The 16,968-nt window shown below is 46.0% G+C and overlaps 1 protein-coding gene across 2 annotated transcripts in view; it reads right to left on the reverse strand.

Moving 5' to 3' along the window:
• SNCA (synuclein alpha) overlaps positions 1-16,968 on the reverse strand; it is a 109,744-nt gene that overhangs the window by 77,486 nt on the left and 15,290 nt on the right. For both annotated transcript variants that reach the window (XM_084860228.1, XM_084860229.1), the window contains exon 3: positions 7,477-7,518. In XM_084860228.1, the coding sequence (XP_084716354.1) occupies positions 7,477-7,518 (42 nt within the window). The remainder of the gene's footprint in view (positions 1-7,476; positions 7,519-16,968) is intronic.

Genomic DNA, 16,968 nt, shown 5'->3' on the forward strand with positions numbered 1-16,968 from the left:
AGACATGACATATTTGTTTGCTTATAGCCTGCTGTTTTACAGCAGCTTACATGAAAAAAGCAAAACGTTAACCCGACAGACTTTTTTGGTTAAATTAAAAGCACCTTAAATAATATGCACATGCCCCAGGATCCATGAGAAGAAACTAGAAATGAGGCCCCTGCAAGCCTGGGTTGGTCGGATTCCTGACTGCATGCAGCCCAACAAACCCAGGCCTCTTGCACATGTTCCACTGAATGCATGAACATCAGGAGTGTGGACGGTGGGCATAGTTCTGGTCCCCCCTCCACCCAGTTTGTGATATGTGTGGTGGAGAAACAAAAAGCCTTTGACAAAGATTCTAGTACTCACTTGAATATGATGGCGTTGCTGGCTGGGCCTACCATTTTGTCTCACATGGAATAATACATTTGCCTTAATATATTGGCCTAATAACCCATTTCAATCTGCATCTAAAAGTTCTTCTCTCATCCCCCTCACTCCACACTGATGCTCGCCTTTTATTTTTTCTCTCTCAAGTTGCAGAGCACACATATAGAGTCAGTTTACACCATCAAGCAGCCAACAAACCACCCTCAATCTTAAAACAGCCTGTGGGTTCTGGGTTGTTTGTTAAACACGCCAATAACCCATCCTCATTGGATTTGGATGACATGATAAACTGTGGCTGCCACTTGCATATTCAAAAGCTGTCCAGAACATGCCGGCATGTACCACAACCCATCAGTCTTAAATAAGCCATGGTGGGCTGTGGTGATCATGCAAACCCACTCGTAAAATGGCAACATTTAGGTGATTTTTCAAACCATGGTTTGGAGTTTGAAAAGTCCATGGTTTGGAGGTTTGGGAACGAAGACCAGAGGGTCTCAGGCTTTAGGGCTTCATCCTCCAGTTCTTCCTTCCTCCATGGACAAGGGAGAAGATTAGAAGCTTCTGCTTCTGGTTACTGGAAAACCAGTTTGCATCTGAAAGTGGCAGTCATGCTATCCTTTGCCCATCCAACACTAGGATTGCACCCTGGTATATGAGTAATCTCTGGTTTAAGCAAACCAAATTTGTCCTCATTTGGACGCAACAGCAAACTAAGGTTTGTCATTAACCAGAAGTGGAAGCTTCTACATTTTCTCCTGTCACACATGGAGGAGAGAGGAAGCGAGTGACAAAGTAGGCCAGCTCAGGGCTTGCCATTGCTTGTTTCTGATCCTCCAAACTAGGTCTTGGAGGACCATCTGAATGCAGCCATTGTGTTACATGAAACACACTGGTGATGTTGCTCCTTCTCTCATTCAGACCACAATATCAGTATTTAAAATTTGTCAAGAAACAATAGAACTAATCTGGTAGGCTCATCTTGATTCTGTTATGGGGATATGTGAAAAACAAAGTCAATTACTGATACTCATTAGTTAGAGCACCCAGGGTATGTGCTGATTGCTTTATCCTGCAGTACTTGAATTGCATCTGAAGGATTAGAAAAGAGCAATGCAAAGAGATTTTGAGGCCTGTGGAGTTCATGGATCTGGATTAATACCACATCACCATATTAATTGCAAATACCAAGGATGGAATACCAGGGACTGCTCCTTGGGCTTCTATGATTCAGCAGAATTGACTTCTGCAGAAACAGTGCTCCACATTGGTTTTCAAAGATGAAAATTTTCAATTAACCCTGAGTCATGGATGGTGAAAACACACAGTTTGGCTCAAACACATGGGCCTCTTAGAGATATCAGCCCAGATATCTCTGCTGATCAGAGAATGACATTCATAGTGGAGGAAAAAGTTTAAACCTTCCCTTCCCAGCAACCTCCCTTCCCCGTGCACTGCTCAGCTGATCACTAAAAACACAGCTCTTTTCCCGCTGCTCAGTTGAGCTTCCCGGGGGAGGGGAGAACTTCCCTTCATGCTGCTCATCTGATTGGGAAACAGATGAGCATTGATAAAGAGGGATCTGATACATCAGGAGCCACCTTCTCCAAGGAACGCCAAGTTGCTTTGTGTTGGGAATATTACAACCTTGTCTGCAAGGTATTGGAAGGGGGTTAGTTTGTGGGAATTTTGACCATAGCAAGCCTTAGGATCTCTATAGCCCACAACATGGTTTCCTGTGATTTCTTCTTTTTGCTCCTCCCCTTCCTCCCTTGTCTCTCTCGCTGACCTCCTCCATTACTGGGAGCACACGTGTTTGCTCTCTTGCTCCTGCTGGTGTAATGGAACACGAAATGGACTGAACAAACTCTTTTGAAGCTCTACGCTGTACCTGCACTGTATATGCAAGGATATTTGTGAGTAAAACTGTTTTCTTTCCTTCACCGAGGAAGGGTGTGGTCTCCTTTCTTGTGCTAAGATAGCCTGTGTGCATGTGGGACTGGGAAATGCTCATTCTGTTTTGCCTTTTTGTTTTTTCTCTGCTAATTGCCTTTCCAACAGGAGGCATCATTACTAAATAATCCCATCATCTTGAGGGGTCAGCTCCCAGTGGAGCAGACTTTCCTTGCTCCTTGTCTTTTCCAGTGGGAAACTGGTGCTTCAAGATGCTCCTGGCACCTGGAGGCGGCAATTCTTGACAGAACCAGTTCCCCTCTCCCTTTGCCTTTCATGAGGGGCATAGCTTCAGGGAGGAGCCTCGGTCAGGCCATATGGGGGACCACTGCCATAGAGAATAGCCATGAATTGCCGTTACTTTGTATGCCAAGCCATAAGAATAATTGTGATGAATAGCAGAAGATAAAGGATCCCGAGGTTCCTCTCATACCTCTGGCATTGCTACAAAACCCTGGGCCGCAAGACACGTAATAATTTATGAGCAAACACCTTGAGAATTGTCCTCTTTTAGCCCTTCCTAGATGGCAAATTGCTCCACACTGTCCACCAGCAGGAATCCAGCCCACACAAGAGGAGCTCCCGGTTTGCTAAATGCCTCTCCATGTTGAAACATTGGGCACCGAGGGAACGAGAATGCAGGGAAAATGCATTTGTTCTCCTGTACCATCTTTTGCTTCACTTAATCGAGCCACTTTACTCTCTAAATATGCATATTCATACTTAATGAAGAACAACACGTTTGGTTACATAATGAGCTGCCAGTAGTGCTAGTTCCCAACCCAGTTCCTGCTAGGCTTCCCAGCCTCTTGCTGCTACATGGCCATCACTGTTCTCTCTTCGGCAGCAAACAGATTCCTAATGGTTTACCGATAAGAGGCTAAGCTTGGCTATCCCGGCTAAGCAAAGGGTTCTCTGAACTCCCCTTATCAGTGGCTATCACATTGGAAGCTGACCTATAGCAGGTCAGACTATTTGTCCATCAAGGCCAGCAGTGGAAACTTCCAGCCCATGGGCTGGATCTGGGCCACCCACCTTTCCCATATGGCCTACCAAGCATTGGTCAAGGCCCCTCCAAATAATGAATGTTATTTATTTACTTGTGAAATTTCTATACCGTCAAAACTCTCTAGGTGGTTCACAGAATAGGCACCAGTATGGAACGCATCGGCACATGTGAAGCAAGTAGATATTGCTGCGAATGAGGCAATGCGCATAGTGACGGGATGCCTCAAACCGACGCCCGTTAATAATCTATATTCTCTTGTTGGCATTGCTCCACCTAAGATTAGAAGGGAAGCAGAAGCAGATGCCGAAAGAACTAAGCAAGAGACTGACTCTCGTCACCCTTTGAGTGGATATATTCCCCCAGTTCGCTGACTTAGATCTAGAAAGAACTTCATGTCAAGAACTAATATCCTAGAGGGGACCAAAGAACAGAATTGGATAAGTAAATGGAGGAATGAGCGTACCGACTTGAGTATTTTAACGAAGGAAGAAATGGCCGCTGGAAATACTGTCCCTTATATAGTTTGGAGGACAATGAACAGGATGAGGGTGGGGGTACCAAGGTGTAAGACGAATTTATTTAAGTGAGGGTTGCTGGTTGATGACAATACATTATGTGAACGTGGAGAAACCCAAGACCCAGCGCATCTGATGGTGTGTTGGTTACTGCTGGAGTCTTGTACTGTTGACGATCTACAGCAAGCTAATGACAAAGCTGTGGTGGTGGCTACATTTTGGCAGAGCAAAGTTTGATCTGGACATGAAATAAATAAATAAACAGAAGAGGAGCACCATCCCTTGGCCCCACCCTGACAGGAAGGGTGGCTCCATTTGTAGCTGCTGCCTCACAGCGCCTGGAGCACCTTGAAGAGGCAGTTCCTGGAGGTTGTCAAAGGCGAGTGTTGAGGGAAGCCAGGTCTGTCAGGAGCTGTTGCCTCAAGGTGCCTACAGCACTGCTCAGCTGACCAAGACACAACAGTGGTGAAAAGGGAGCTGCTCTCTGTGGAACCACCACTTCATGGCGCTTCAGGGGCCTTGAGCTGGCATCTGCTGACAGAGCTGCCTGTGGAGTGCCAGAGACCAGTGCATTTTTTTTAAAAGATAAAAGGAATTCCTTTTAACCTAAGCACACACACATTGCACCATTCTCAGGCACTCCTGAGGCAACCTCCCAGGCTGCCTGCAATTCGAGGTCCTCCCAAGGGCTTTCAAGAAGGATGGGCAGCCCAGGAGTTCAGCTGTGGAACATGTGAGACCAGAGTAATGTGGGTTGTTTTTTTAAGTACTTCCTTTTAATTTAAAAAGCTCCACTACACCCATCTCAGGCAGCCTCCTAGGCTGCCCATGATTTCTGAAAGCTCTTGGGAGGACCTCAAATTGCACGCAGCCTGGGAGTCTCTGTGTAAGTTAGGGATGGCTGTCACAGGGAACTCTGGCCCTTTTGGGGCTCACCGTATTTCCATGGAGCCCCCAGCTTGGCTTGCATTGGTGAGCTGAGCTGGGGGCTTTCCCCCAAATCTAGGAACTTTCACAGTTTTTTCCCCCTCTTAAAATTGGCATTTACACAATTTGTAGCCACAATTGTGCAAGTTTTGCAAATTTTGGCTGTAATTTGAGCAAATTCCTTAATGTGTGCAAATTAAGCCTGCAATTTGTGCAAGTTAAGCATATTTATGACTGCAAATGTGTGCAAATAATGCAAATTATGGCTGAAATTCGCATGACTTATGCAAATTCTGGCCGCAACTTGCATAAATGCCAATTTTGAGCATTCTGCTAGCTGGCCTGACCCAATACAGATGGGGGGGGTGTGAGCTGCTGAAAGCTCGGTGAGCCTGACCCCTCCCCCCAGACAGATTCCTCCAACATCCCTAGCATAAGTATGCTTGTGTGAATGACTGTGTATGCCTCTATGTCCGTGCATGTGTGTGTGCGTGCATGTGCACCTAGTATTATGTGCAGGAGCCTTGTCCTCATGCCCTCCTCCCTCTCCTCTCCTGTGATGTGGCTGCAAAGGGGAGATTGAAAACATCCACTTCTGGTTTCAACTAACCATGGTTGTCATTACGTGTAAACCAGGACAAACCATTGGTAGCGTTACCTATGTGTTTAGTGGATTTTTGAAACAAGCCAACTTCAAACGTCATTACTGATCTTGGCTTGTTTCAATAAACCATAGTTAACAATAAGCACAGTTCCCGGTTCCGACACGACAACAAATGACAGTTGAAAATGGAAGTGGATGCTTCTGATCTCCTCTCAGTAGCCAAGCTACAGGAGGAAAGGGGAGGAGGAACATACAGGAGCCAAAGGCTTGTATACATAATGCTAAATTCTGGTTTAGTGTTACGTGCTAACCAAGCGAGTATCTGCTTGAGCTGGCAGTAGATCTTTAGGGTCTCAGGAATAGGTCTTTCTCATTGTGATTTATTTAACTGAAGATGCCAGGGATCAAACATGAGACCTTCTGCATGTAAAGCATGTGCTCTATCAACGAACTATGGTCCCTCCCATAAACAGTCCCCCATGGCTGAGGGGACAGGGGCTTTCATCCTACCCAAGCCCACAATATGATGCTGGAAAAGTGATCTCTATGACAGGGGTGTTGAACCTCTTTCATCCCGAGAGCTGAATTCCATTTTAGAGAAACTCTTGGGAGTGGCAGAAGGTAAGAGGGGCCAAAGGCAAAAGGGGTATGGCCAAAATACCATAGTGTGTTTTAGCTGCAAGCTCTTATTCCCAGAAACTAAGCCTTAGGAGAGGCACTCCGACTTTTTAGAACTGAGAAAAAACAGCACAAAAGCCGGGAATCCACCAAATGATCAGTGGTCAGGGGAAAGGGGCGTGGCCCTCTGGGGAAACCCAGAGGTTTTGCATCCCTGTTCTAAAAGGGGAGACCCTGGCTCTTCCTACATAGTGAACCTCAACTTCTCAGTGGAAAAGAAGTGGCTTTGATTAGCTTGGAAAAAAGGTGAGTGAGGGGAGACATGATAGAGGTCTACAAAATTATGCATGGTGTGGAGAATGTGGATAGGGAGACATTTTTCTTCCTCTCTCAAAATACTAGAACCGGGGGTCATTCTATGAAGCTGATTGGTGGGAGATTCAGGGCAGATGAAAGGAAGGACTTCTTCACACAGCACATAGTTCAACTATGGAACTCGCTACTACAGGATGTAGTAATGGCCACCAATTTAGATGGCTTTAAAAGGGGTCTAGACAATTCCTGGAGGAAAAGTCTATCAATGGCTACTAGTGTTGATGGCTATGTGCTACCTCCAGAACTAGAGGCAGTGAGCCAATGTGCACCAGTTGCTGGGGAACATGGGTGAGAGGGTGCTGTTGCGCTCGTGTCCTGCTTGTGGGGTCCTGGTCGACAGCTGGTTGGCCACTGTGTGAACAGAATGCTGGACTAGATGGACCCTTGGTCTGATCCAGCAGGGCTCTTCTTATGTTCCTATGTTCTTATGATTATACTGTCAAGAGATCTTGTGCATGGGTGGATCACTTACTAGTATATGTACAAGAGGCGGGGGTCATAATATTTCTTGCTGCAAACTTAAGGAAATTATACACACAGGAGCACGATGCAACACATAACTCTGTGCAACTCTTCTTTTTCATTTAGAGAACCCCCTAGAATTGTTTCTTCAGTGCAACAACCCATGAATTATTTTGGTTATTACTTTGAGGCACTAATTGCTATAGGAGTATATGGGGCGGAGTAGACAGAGTTTGCCCTCCATGCTTTAAAAGGATGGGGGTCCCTTGAAAATATCATACAGATCTTTCTACAACCTTTCTGGTCATTTGTAACAGAACTGAATCTATAAACAGTTTCCAGTCCAACAAGGAAGATCCACCTATGGAAACAGTTTTCCATAGAAGCAGGGGATTCAAATGCAAAGGTACATCCCCATCCACATTGTGAAGTTCATAAAACAAACTAATATTCTAAAAAGTCATACCTACTCGCCTATTCATTTCCCAGTGAGACTGACTATGTGTTTTCCAGCACACTTGATTTTATTACACACCTACTCACCTCCATGAATCTGAGCCTACTCAGACATAAAGACCACTTTAAGGAATAGGTGGGAGATTTATTGTGTGGATTTATGAACAGAAATGTAATTATGCGCTTACCTGTTGTGACCCCGTGAACAACTCCCTCCTTGGTCTTCGAACCTGTTTATCAAAACAGAGAAAAATCAGTTATCAACTTGACTGAATGAAACAGGCCTTAGCAAACTAAGGCAGAGAGTTAGAGAATCATGGGGCCTTGTTCAAATGTAACTCTAAGCCACTGTGGTTAGTGTTGTTAAGCAAACCCCAGTGGCTTATTGTGTCATGTGGGGGGACAAAATCCCAACAACAACGGTTAGGAAACCACCCCAGGTAACCACCCCCATGCAGTAGGGTTAAGGGCCCCCGGCGTGGTTTACCTTTACATGTGGTGGGCTCTCCAGTGGGTAAAACGGGTTCTGGGTGGTTTCTAGGCTGTGACCATAAAGACAGTGGCCTAGAGCGTCCTGCATGTCTGCTGACACTCTAGGCACTGTGGCGAGACTCTATGGTCACCGTTGCATAGCGCGGTTTCCCAGTGCAATGGCTGCTGGGATAGCCAGCGGTGGCGGAGGGAGGCCAGGGAATGAACAACCCCATGGAGATGGGCAATAAACCACAGCGAATGGCACAGTTCCCAGTTGTGTGACGGGCACACACATCATGGTTTTCCTAACCCACCTCCCATCATAGTTCCCTTAACCAACGTCTCCCCATGCATGTCTGAACAGGGCCAGTTTTTCAAGCACACCTCACTTTCCCAAGCAGTAGCATATTTCAGCGGCAACCTTTCTACATGGTCAGTTTTCTTGTGAAAAAGTACTGGAGACATCTAGGGCCTTTTGCAATGAAGTGTTTATTGACAAATCTACACAGTGAGACAAAGGTGGAGCAAAACACGTGCAGATGCTAGTTTCTGAGGCTTGCTTAGGATTGCACTGTCAGTTTCCAAAATCAACAGCCGTCCCCAGCCCTGCCCCACCAAAAGGCTGCTTCTTGCCATGCAGATACAAATAAAACAAAAAAAAGGTCCTTTTCAAATTCTCTTTCTGGCCAATTACAGAACTGTTTCCTTTAACTCTCAACAGGCAAGAAGGCTGTGGCCTGCATTCCAAGCTGACTTAGCTGACCAGTAACCAACATTCATGGTTATTCATGGTCAAACCGCTAAATGGAACAGCATTAACCTCAAAATACTAGGTATCCAATAAAAATAGTGTTATGTGCTCCCTGCTTTTCCAAGCGGTGAAAAGTTCCAGGGACAGCACTACCCAGGTTTGGCATCCTTTGGAGGAGAGGGCACTTGGGGACTTGTGTGGTGTTCTTGTAATCTTTCATTCGTTTACAAATAAACAGAGTACAGCGATGTAGTGGTAAATTTTGAGGTGCTCATCATGACAGCCTCCATAGCCATGCCCCAAGGAGAGTCCAAAAATGCAGCTAGCAGTGTTGATCCATCTCTATCTCTTTACACCCACCCACACACCCGTGCACAAACACAGACAGACCAGCTCAAGATTTTCCAGGTGTTTTTCCTAGCACAAATGAGAGCCAAAGAGCTTCTCCACACCAGGGTGGAGAAGTCACCACTGGGACTTCTGCTTCCGGATTTTTTTTGCAGGATTAAGCTTGGCTCCTTCACAGACACTTCCTCTTTTTTCCCCAAGGGTTGCCTTTATCTGCAGACATCATCAACTCTGCTAACCAGAAAGTTCTTGGACTTTGACCCTGTGAGCCCTGACTCCAATTTACTACTGGTAGAGTATCAGCAGAGGGAAGCAGCACATGTACTTCTACCAGGCAGTCGATTCACTACCTCACATTAGATTAAAAAAAAAAAAGGTACAGCTCTGGGATTATTATTTTTTTTTGGAGCAGGAACGATAGTATAATCTGCCAGAGTATCAGGATAACTGATGGACCCTCCTTGCTCCAGCAAGTAAAGGAGCTGATAACAAGGCAAAAAAGGCAAATGCTATTTTGGGCTGCACTAACAGAAGCATAGCTTCCAAATCCCGTGAAGTACGAGTTCCCCTCTACCCAGCACTGGTTAGGCCTCGTCTGGAGTACTGTGCCCAGTTCTGGGCACCACACTTGAAGAAGGATGCAGACAAACTGAAGAGGGTTCAGAGGAGGGCAGCAAAGATGATCAGGGGACTGGAAACAAAGCCCTATGAAGAGAGACTGGAAGAACTGGGCATGTTGAGCCTTGAGAAGAGAAGACTGAGGAGAGATATGATAGTGCTCTTCAAGGACTTGAAAGGCTGTCCCAGAGAGGAAGGCCAGGATCTCTTCTCAATCATCCCAGAGTGCAGGACACGGAATAATGGGCTCAAGTGACAGGAAGCCAGATTCCGGCTGAACATCAGGAAAAACTTCCTGACTGTTAGAGCAATATGACAATGGCACCAATGACCTAGGGAGGTGGTGGGCTCTCCCACACTGGAGGCATTCAAGAAGAAGCTGGACAGCCATCTGTCAGGGATGCTTTGTCCTGCATTGAGCAAGCGGTTGGTCTCGATTGTCTTATAGATCCCTTCCAACCCTACTATTCTATGATTCTATGAGGCTTTCAAATGTTACTATTGTTTGTGACAGATTAGCATAGAGGAAGTCAGAGAAAAAGGAGAATAACCAAGGAGAGGCTGGCTTTTCCTTTCCTTTCCTTTGATGGGGTTCCTAATTCATGCTAGCAGTTCAAATATTTCCTTGCAAGATTGCTTGCATTTCAAATTAAAAGCTAAAGGTTGCATTTTAGTTGGCCGAAGATCTTTCATGAAGAGCTCAGTGTGGTTTACAAGTTGAACCTATGCAGTCAGAAATGAGCATCACTGAGGCTGCTTCCAGGCGGAGGGCTCCTATTGTGAGCAATCAAAAGGCACTGTGCGGCTATTCTGGCTTTTGTTGCTTAACCGGGACACCTAGCTATGGTCACATGACACCTGTGTTAAAAGAAGTGCACTGGCTGCCTATCACCTACCAAGCCACGTACAAGGTTATGTTATTGTCAAATGAAGCCCTAAACAACTTGGGACCTAGCAGACCGCTTTCCCTTATCTAGCAGACCCAGGTGGCAGTTAAGATCATCAGAGGAGGCCTTGCTGGTCATTCCAAAGGTATGTACCCGTGAAGAACCTCGATGGTGGGGCCTTCTTAGTAGCGGCACCTACTCTCTGGAAAACCGTTCCCTGTGCAGTTTAGGAAGCAGGAAATGTGGCATCTTTCAAATGCCTCCTAAAAACTCACCTTTTCACCCAGGCTATCCCTGGGCTGTGACTGCTGTTGGGTCTTACTTTGGTTTTACATGCTACTTTTAAACTTTTTAGTTTTATATTATGTTTTATCATGTTGTATTTTATGGTTTTAATTGTTGTCAGCTGTCCAGGGAGCCCCAGCAGTTGGGCAATATGGAAATGTAAATAAATAAATAAATAAATAAATAGTTTTGGTAAGAAAAAAGGCAGAAGAAGCAGTAGGAAATGGGAGGGCAACAAATGGAAGACAGTGTCATCTGGATTCCCTGTGAAATTCCATAAATGGGGCAGTACAATTGCACAATAAAAGCCTCATCTGGAAGCACCCTGAGTTCAATTCATAGGATTTCAGTCATGCCTCATAAGCATAGCTGTGAAACTTTAATAAGTGGTTTTGTTGGTTTGTGATGGGGTTTTTAACCAAAGCTCCTAGTTAGCTCCTTTGAGTATATATAATACAAAATCAGGATAGTAGATCGATCGATCCTGGTAGGGTAAGCACTTCTGAACTGTTCCCCATCCTCCACCGCACAAAAAGAGGGCAAAAGAAGTAATAAATGTGCACAAAATGTGCATATGCTAGTTTATATGTATAGATGCAAATTTAGAAAGAATTAGTACAGTTTAAATAGAAATACGATGGTAGTGCAACCCGATGCATACCTACGCAGAAGTAAGTCCCACTGATTTCAGCGGGGTTTATTCCCAAGTAACTGGGTATAGGACTGCAGCTTAAATCTCGCCATAATGCATAAGACTGTGACCAACTGATCTGTGTACTTGTCTGTTCAGTCTGCTGTCCAGGTGCTAATTGGTGTAAGCCACAGTTTTTATGGTTCTTTCTCTTTAAACTGGAGTTGGGCTGGGCACCCCTTCAAACAGAGGACACCTTCAAATAGAGGACAGTCATCTGGCAGATGGAGGACAGTCCTCCGTAAAAGAGGACACCTAGATCCTGGGGGTGAGACTATGGATTCTTCTTGGGAACGTGGCTACGGGGCTGTCACAGTGAGCTCCTGCACTTCAAAATTTACCACTTACATCAGCCCCTCCCCAAAGTGTGTGTGTGAGGCTGATTGCTAATGCTCAAAAGATGATCGTTGGACATTTCTCTGGTTTGCAGGCAGAGAGCCAGTCTCCTCCAGAACACACACGGAAGGTCTGGCATCTTTATTAAATAGGCTGCCTTCTGGCTCCATAACAGGCATGAAGTCATCTCTCATGACAAAGGCAGACCAGCCTTCCTTTTATTAATAATCCATTTTGATTACCATATTCCTGCAACCTCCCCTCCTGGATCCTGGATAAATAATCAGATAAAATTCAGAGGGTTCCTTGGTGTGGGGCTGAGAGACAGAAAGACACAATAGGTGACTTTGGGGAGATGCTGTTATTTTGCTTTCTGCAGCCTCATGCAGTAATCCTGGGGAAATGAAATCTCTCCCCCCACCCCGCCTACACACATCATCGCTTTTACTCCTATGAGTTTCCGAGCCCACGAGCTAAATGCAAATCTGGGACAGTGGCAGAGAGAAAAGTGGTTGCTTTCCACCAGTGGAGGCGGGTGGCTCTGGTGTCAGTGGGGCGGCGAATCCACTCTAGGTTTTAGTCAGAACCAGTCAGAACTCTACAGGAGCTGTGGAAGCACCTTGGATGGCTCTTTTAGAGTTCTGACTGAAATCCGAAGCGGATTCACAGCACCACCGACACCAGAGCCACCAGCCTCCACTGCTTTCCACTCAACATTGGGGAGAGGGGGAAGCAACTGCAAACGGAAGGGCTAACACATCCTTTCCCATCCCTGTCACTTCTTCAACATCAGTTGCCCTCTCCCGAGGACACTGTGCAAGGGCGAAGAGGCTCTTCATGCTTCCTTACATGTGGCTGTGCAATAAAAGGTGCACTTTGCATCTACATAGAGCAGGGCTGCAGAACCTAGTGCCCAGGGATCCAATCCAGCCCTCTGGGTTTGCCCAAATGGCCACACACCCTTCCCCCCCTCCCCACGACCACCGACTGTCTGTGCAGTACTTCTGGCTTTTGTGCAGTGCCTCTCCATCCTAAAAGGTTGAAATGCCTCTCCTAAGGCTTAGTTACTGGCAATAAAAGCTTTAAGCTAAAATGTGTTGTTATTTAGGCCACACCCCCTTTTCCTATGGCCCCGCCCACCACCAGAATGCAGCTCCCAAGAAAGTCTCTGAAGTGGAATTCGGCCCTCAGGCTGAAAGGGGTTCAACACCCATGACATAGAGCCCTATTCAGGCATTACAAATCTCTATCTGCGGACAGGGAACAGGACCGCATGTGCTAACCTGCCCCCAGTGGGCCTGCATGCATTGGCTCCACCCCCACTGTCCCACATTGAGCGGAAAGGGGGATCTGAAGGGGGATTCTAAGTGCGCTATTCTGAACACACTTAGAACCCTCCACACAATTGGGAAACCTGACTGCTCAGAGTTCCTGATTTTGGGGAGAGTTCTAAGCATGTTGAGATGAATGGGCAGAATTCCCCTTCAGACCTTCCCACTCACAGGAACATTGGAAGCTGCCTCATACCAAGTCACGCCATTGGTCCATTTAGCCTAGTATTGTCGACACTGACTGGCAGCAATAGCTGTCCAGGGTTTCAGGCACAGTTTTTCCAACACAATCGTGTGCATGTTTAGACAGAAAGAAGCCCTACAACTCCCAGCTGGGAATTGTAGGACTTTTTTCTGTCTAGACATGCACACAATTGCATCTTTAATAGGGACCTCCTGCATGCACTCTACCACTGAGCTACAACTCCTTCCCAGGAAGCAGGGACCAGCATGTGTGGCCTCTCTCCTTGGTTTGAAATCTGTAATGCCTGAAATAGGCTCTGCTCGTCTGCTCCTCTCCTCTAGTTGCGTAGCAAAACGAAAAGCTTATGCCAGCCTTACAGGTTGCTACACATCAAATTGCACCTGCATCTATTCTAGGCAATACTTAGCGTTTGTTTGTTTGTTTGTTTAAAATGATTATGTTGCCTATCTGCCATTCAAGGAAGCTTAAAGAAACTCACAAAGCCATCAGTATGATAAAAGCAGCCATCAAATCAGAAATCATACCATTCAAGAGAAATAACAAGCATAAAAGAATAGTTTAAAACAAGGCTGTTGAACCACTCGTCCATCTATCCCAATATTGTTTCCTCTGACTGGCATCTTCCCATCACCTGCTACCTGATCCTTTTAAAAGGCTAGAGATGCCAGGATTTGAACCTGTAACCTTCTGTATGCAAAGCAGGTACTCTACCGCTGAACTATAGCCCCCCCTCTCCAGCACGTAGGATCTTCTACACTGAAGTGGGGAGGACAAAGTCTACTCAGATCAACATCCACACATCAAACAAAGACAGCCCAAAGCACTTGTGTGAATCAGCCCTGAATTAATGCTGCAACTTTAGTATTAACTTTAGTATTGCTGTCACGATCCCATGTACATGTTCCTCCTGTATTGCATTTCATGGATGGGAACTCTGAAGTCGCTAATAATCCCTGCCATTTTTTCTATTAAGGGGCTTGCAATGCATCTGAACAATAACAATTAATGGAACAACAATTAGTCAAAATGAAATATGAATGAACTTTAGAAAATTAATCAAATAAAGAAGAGAATCTGCTGTGCACTTTGAAGTCAGTGGGATGATTAATGTGCTTTAAAAAATAATGCCGTGGAGTTAAATGCCCTGCTCAACACTCCAGTGGATGGATTCCAGTACTAAAGGTCCTGGCTCATTTACGTGCAAGAGCCAGCAAAGAGATAATGTAATATAGTCATTGTACTTCGGAAGGAAAAACCAGAGTTTCCTTCTTTCTTCTAAAAAATACACTTAGAGTGCAATCCTATGAATGTTTGGACAAAAAAGAAAAGTCCTACAACTCAGCTGTGCAGGGTGGGGCATGCTGGGAGTTTAGGCCTTTTCCCCCTCAAAGCATGCATAGGATTGTACCCTAAATCTGTAAAGTCTTGCTTGTCTCCATCAGTTATTGGAAATGTTTCAGTATTAAGTCACTTGATAGAGACACAGGGAGAGCAATCCTATGTTCCCTAGACTGCATCCGGGGGATATAGGAGTGTTTGGTTTCCTGGCTCTGAGCTCAGAGGCAGTGCTCCGAGCGTACAGCCAGGAAACCGTGCTCCCCGCCCCCTCTCAGCCAGTGCAGAAAGAACCCCGCTGGCAGCTGCTACGACCTCGCAAATGAGAGCTCGTCGGGGGTGAAAGGGAGCATTCCTGGGGGAGGGGAGGAGGACGTGGGGCTACGAGGTATCCTCAGCCATCCTCAGCCTCCTTCCCTCCCTCTTCCTCTCCCCAAAGCCTCCACAGGATGGGCAAAATGACCCATCTAGCTAAAACGCAGAGCAGGAGGCCCAAGGCAGCTCCTGCTCTACATAGGATACTTGTCAGCCTCCAGGTTTGGTGGCTTAGGAGTACCTGGGGCAGATCAGATAGGACTGCGCCCTAAAGAAATCAAAAGTGAAAATGACTCTATAGAGGCATTCAAGATGAGGCTGGACAGCCATCTATCAGGGATGCTCTGACTTGCATTGAGCAGGGGGTTGGACTCGATGATCTTGTAGGCCCCTTCCAACCCTACTATTCTATGATTCTAGAGGAACTCAGCATGGCTAATTTGAAGCACTGGTGGAAGGGCTGAGACCTGTTGATTTCTACTGACATTTTAAACTAGTATCCATTAGCAGCCTTATTCCCAATGAATTTGCCTTATGGCACAATCCTATGCAGGTTTAGGCAGAGAAAAGTCCTGCAACTCCCAGCATTCCCCAGCTGCTGACTGGGGAATGCTGGGAGTTGTAGGGCTTTTTTCTCTCTGAATATGCACAGGATTGCATCCTTATTATAGTGTCGCCCACTTTGCATGGGGCTCTCCATAGTCTCCCTTTCAAGGGACAGATCACATCTACACCTGCTTATCTGGGCAAACACTGCAGAAGCAAGTGCTCCAAGGCCAGTCACTGGGCCCAATTTTTTCTTTTTCTGGTCAAGCAAGTATCTCCATAAGGAATGACGACAGTTCCCCATGTAAGAAAAGCACCCCAAACCAATATAATATGAAGCAGGCATATTCTGGGCCCTACTAAATCTCTGCCTACATTACGTCCCTAATTTTGTCTTGGGGGGATTGTTCTTGAAACTGGCCATATTTGTATGCCATGCTAAATCAAGGTTTAGCACAAGGTATATGTGTCGCTGCAAGCCTTGGTTTCGTGTGCACCCGTCCCGTCTTCCCATGTGCTGGAGGAGCTGGGAAGTTTTGCTTCTGGTTTTAATTAACCACAGCTTGCTGTGCTGCCCAGACCAAGAATAGTGGTTAATACAAACTACGGTTAGTTTCAACCAGCCAGCTTCATAACCCATGGCTTCTTTGAAATTAACTAGATTTGGTGTTAACTACAGTTTATTGCTCCAGATGACATGATTAACCAAGAATGAAAGCAAAACTTTCAAACTCCTCCTTCTGGCTGCATGAGAGGAGGGGGGAGCGAGAGCATGCAAATTTGAGGCTCATTTCTGCTCGTGCTCTTCACATTAAACCATGGTTTAGTGTGATGTGTGAGTAGCTAGCACTATTATTCTCAAGGATTCCGCTGCCTCTTCACAGTCTCTAAAGTCCCATCTTTGAATGGTGAATGGATGTATCTTGTGTTTTGTGCACATCCATGGAAAGCAGGGATGTGGAGCCTCTGGACTGCCAGCTTCTCTCCCAGGTCCCTCCCCCTCTCTCAGGCCCTACCCAGTGCTTAATACCAGAGAAAGACAGCCTCTCTCTAGTGCTGAGCAGGGAAACCCCACTCTTATCTCCAAGATGAGGGATAAGAGTGAGTTTCTGTGGTCATTCCCTTTCTGTGTGCAGAGTGAGGGATGGGCCAACCACTCCATGCCTCTCTGCATGGGAAAGGGGCAGTTCCTTTGCATGGAGAAATGAGTCCAATGATATCAGGGGGCGCTTTTGGGGAGGTTGGGAGGGAGGAGCCTAACTGACATCACCCCACTGGTGTCCTTGGAAGCAATCCTGCCTCCAGGGCCAGATCAGTTCCCCATCCCTGATGTAAACACATGCATACTAAGGTACCATTTCACATGCTAGAGCAGCTGAGGCATATATTAGTTTTATCTTCTTAATAAATTTATTGTAAGATGACAATGCTTTTCAAATATGTCCTTTTGGTTAATTATCCTCTAGGCGTTTAAATCAGAGGACAGGCTACTGTAGAGTAAACCAGTACAGTAAAGATGGAGGTGGGGGAGAAGCTTGTGCAGTGAGTCCTTGTCATG

The sequence above is a fragment of the Heloderma suspectum genome, chromosome 5 (assembly GCF_057233095.1).
Source record: "Heloderma suspectum isolate Gila_16-S chromosome 5, 16-S_ref, whole genome shotgun sequence".
Lineage (NCBI taxonomy): Eukaryota > Metazoa > Chordata > Lepidosauria > Squamata > Helodermatidae > Heloderma > Heloderma suspectum.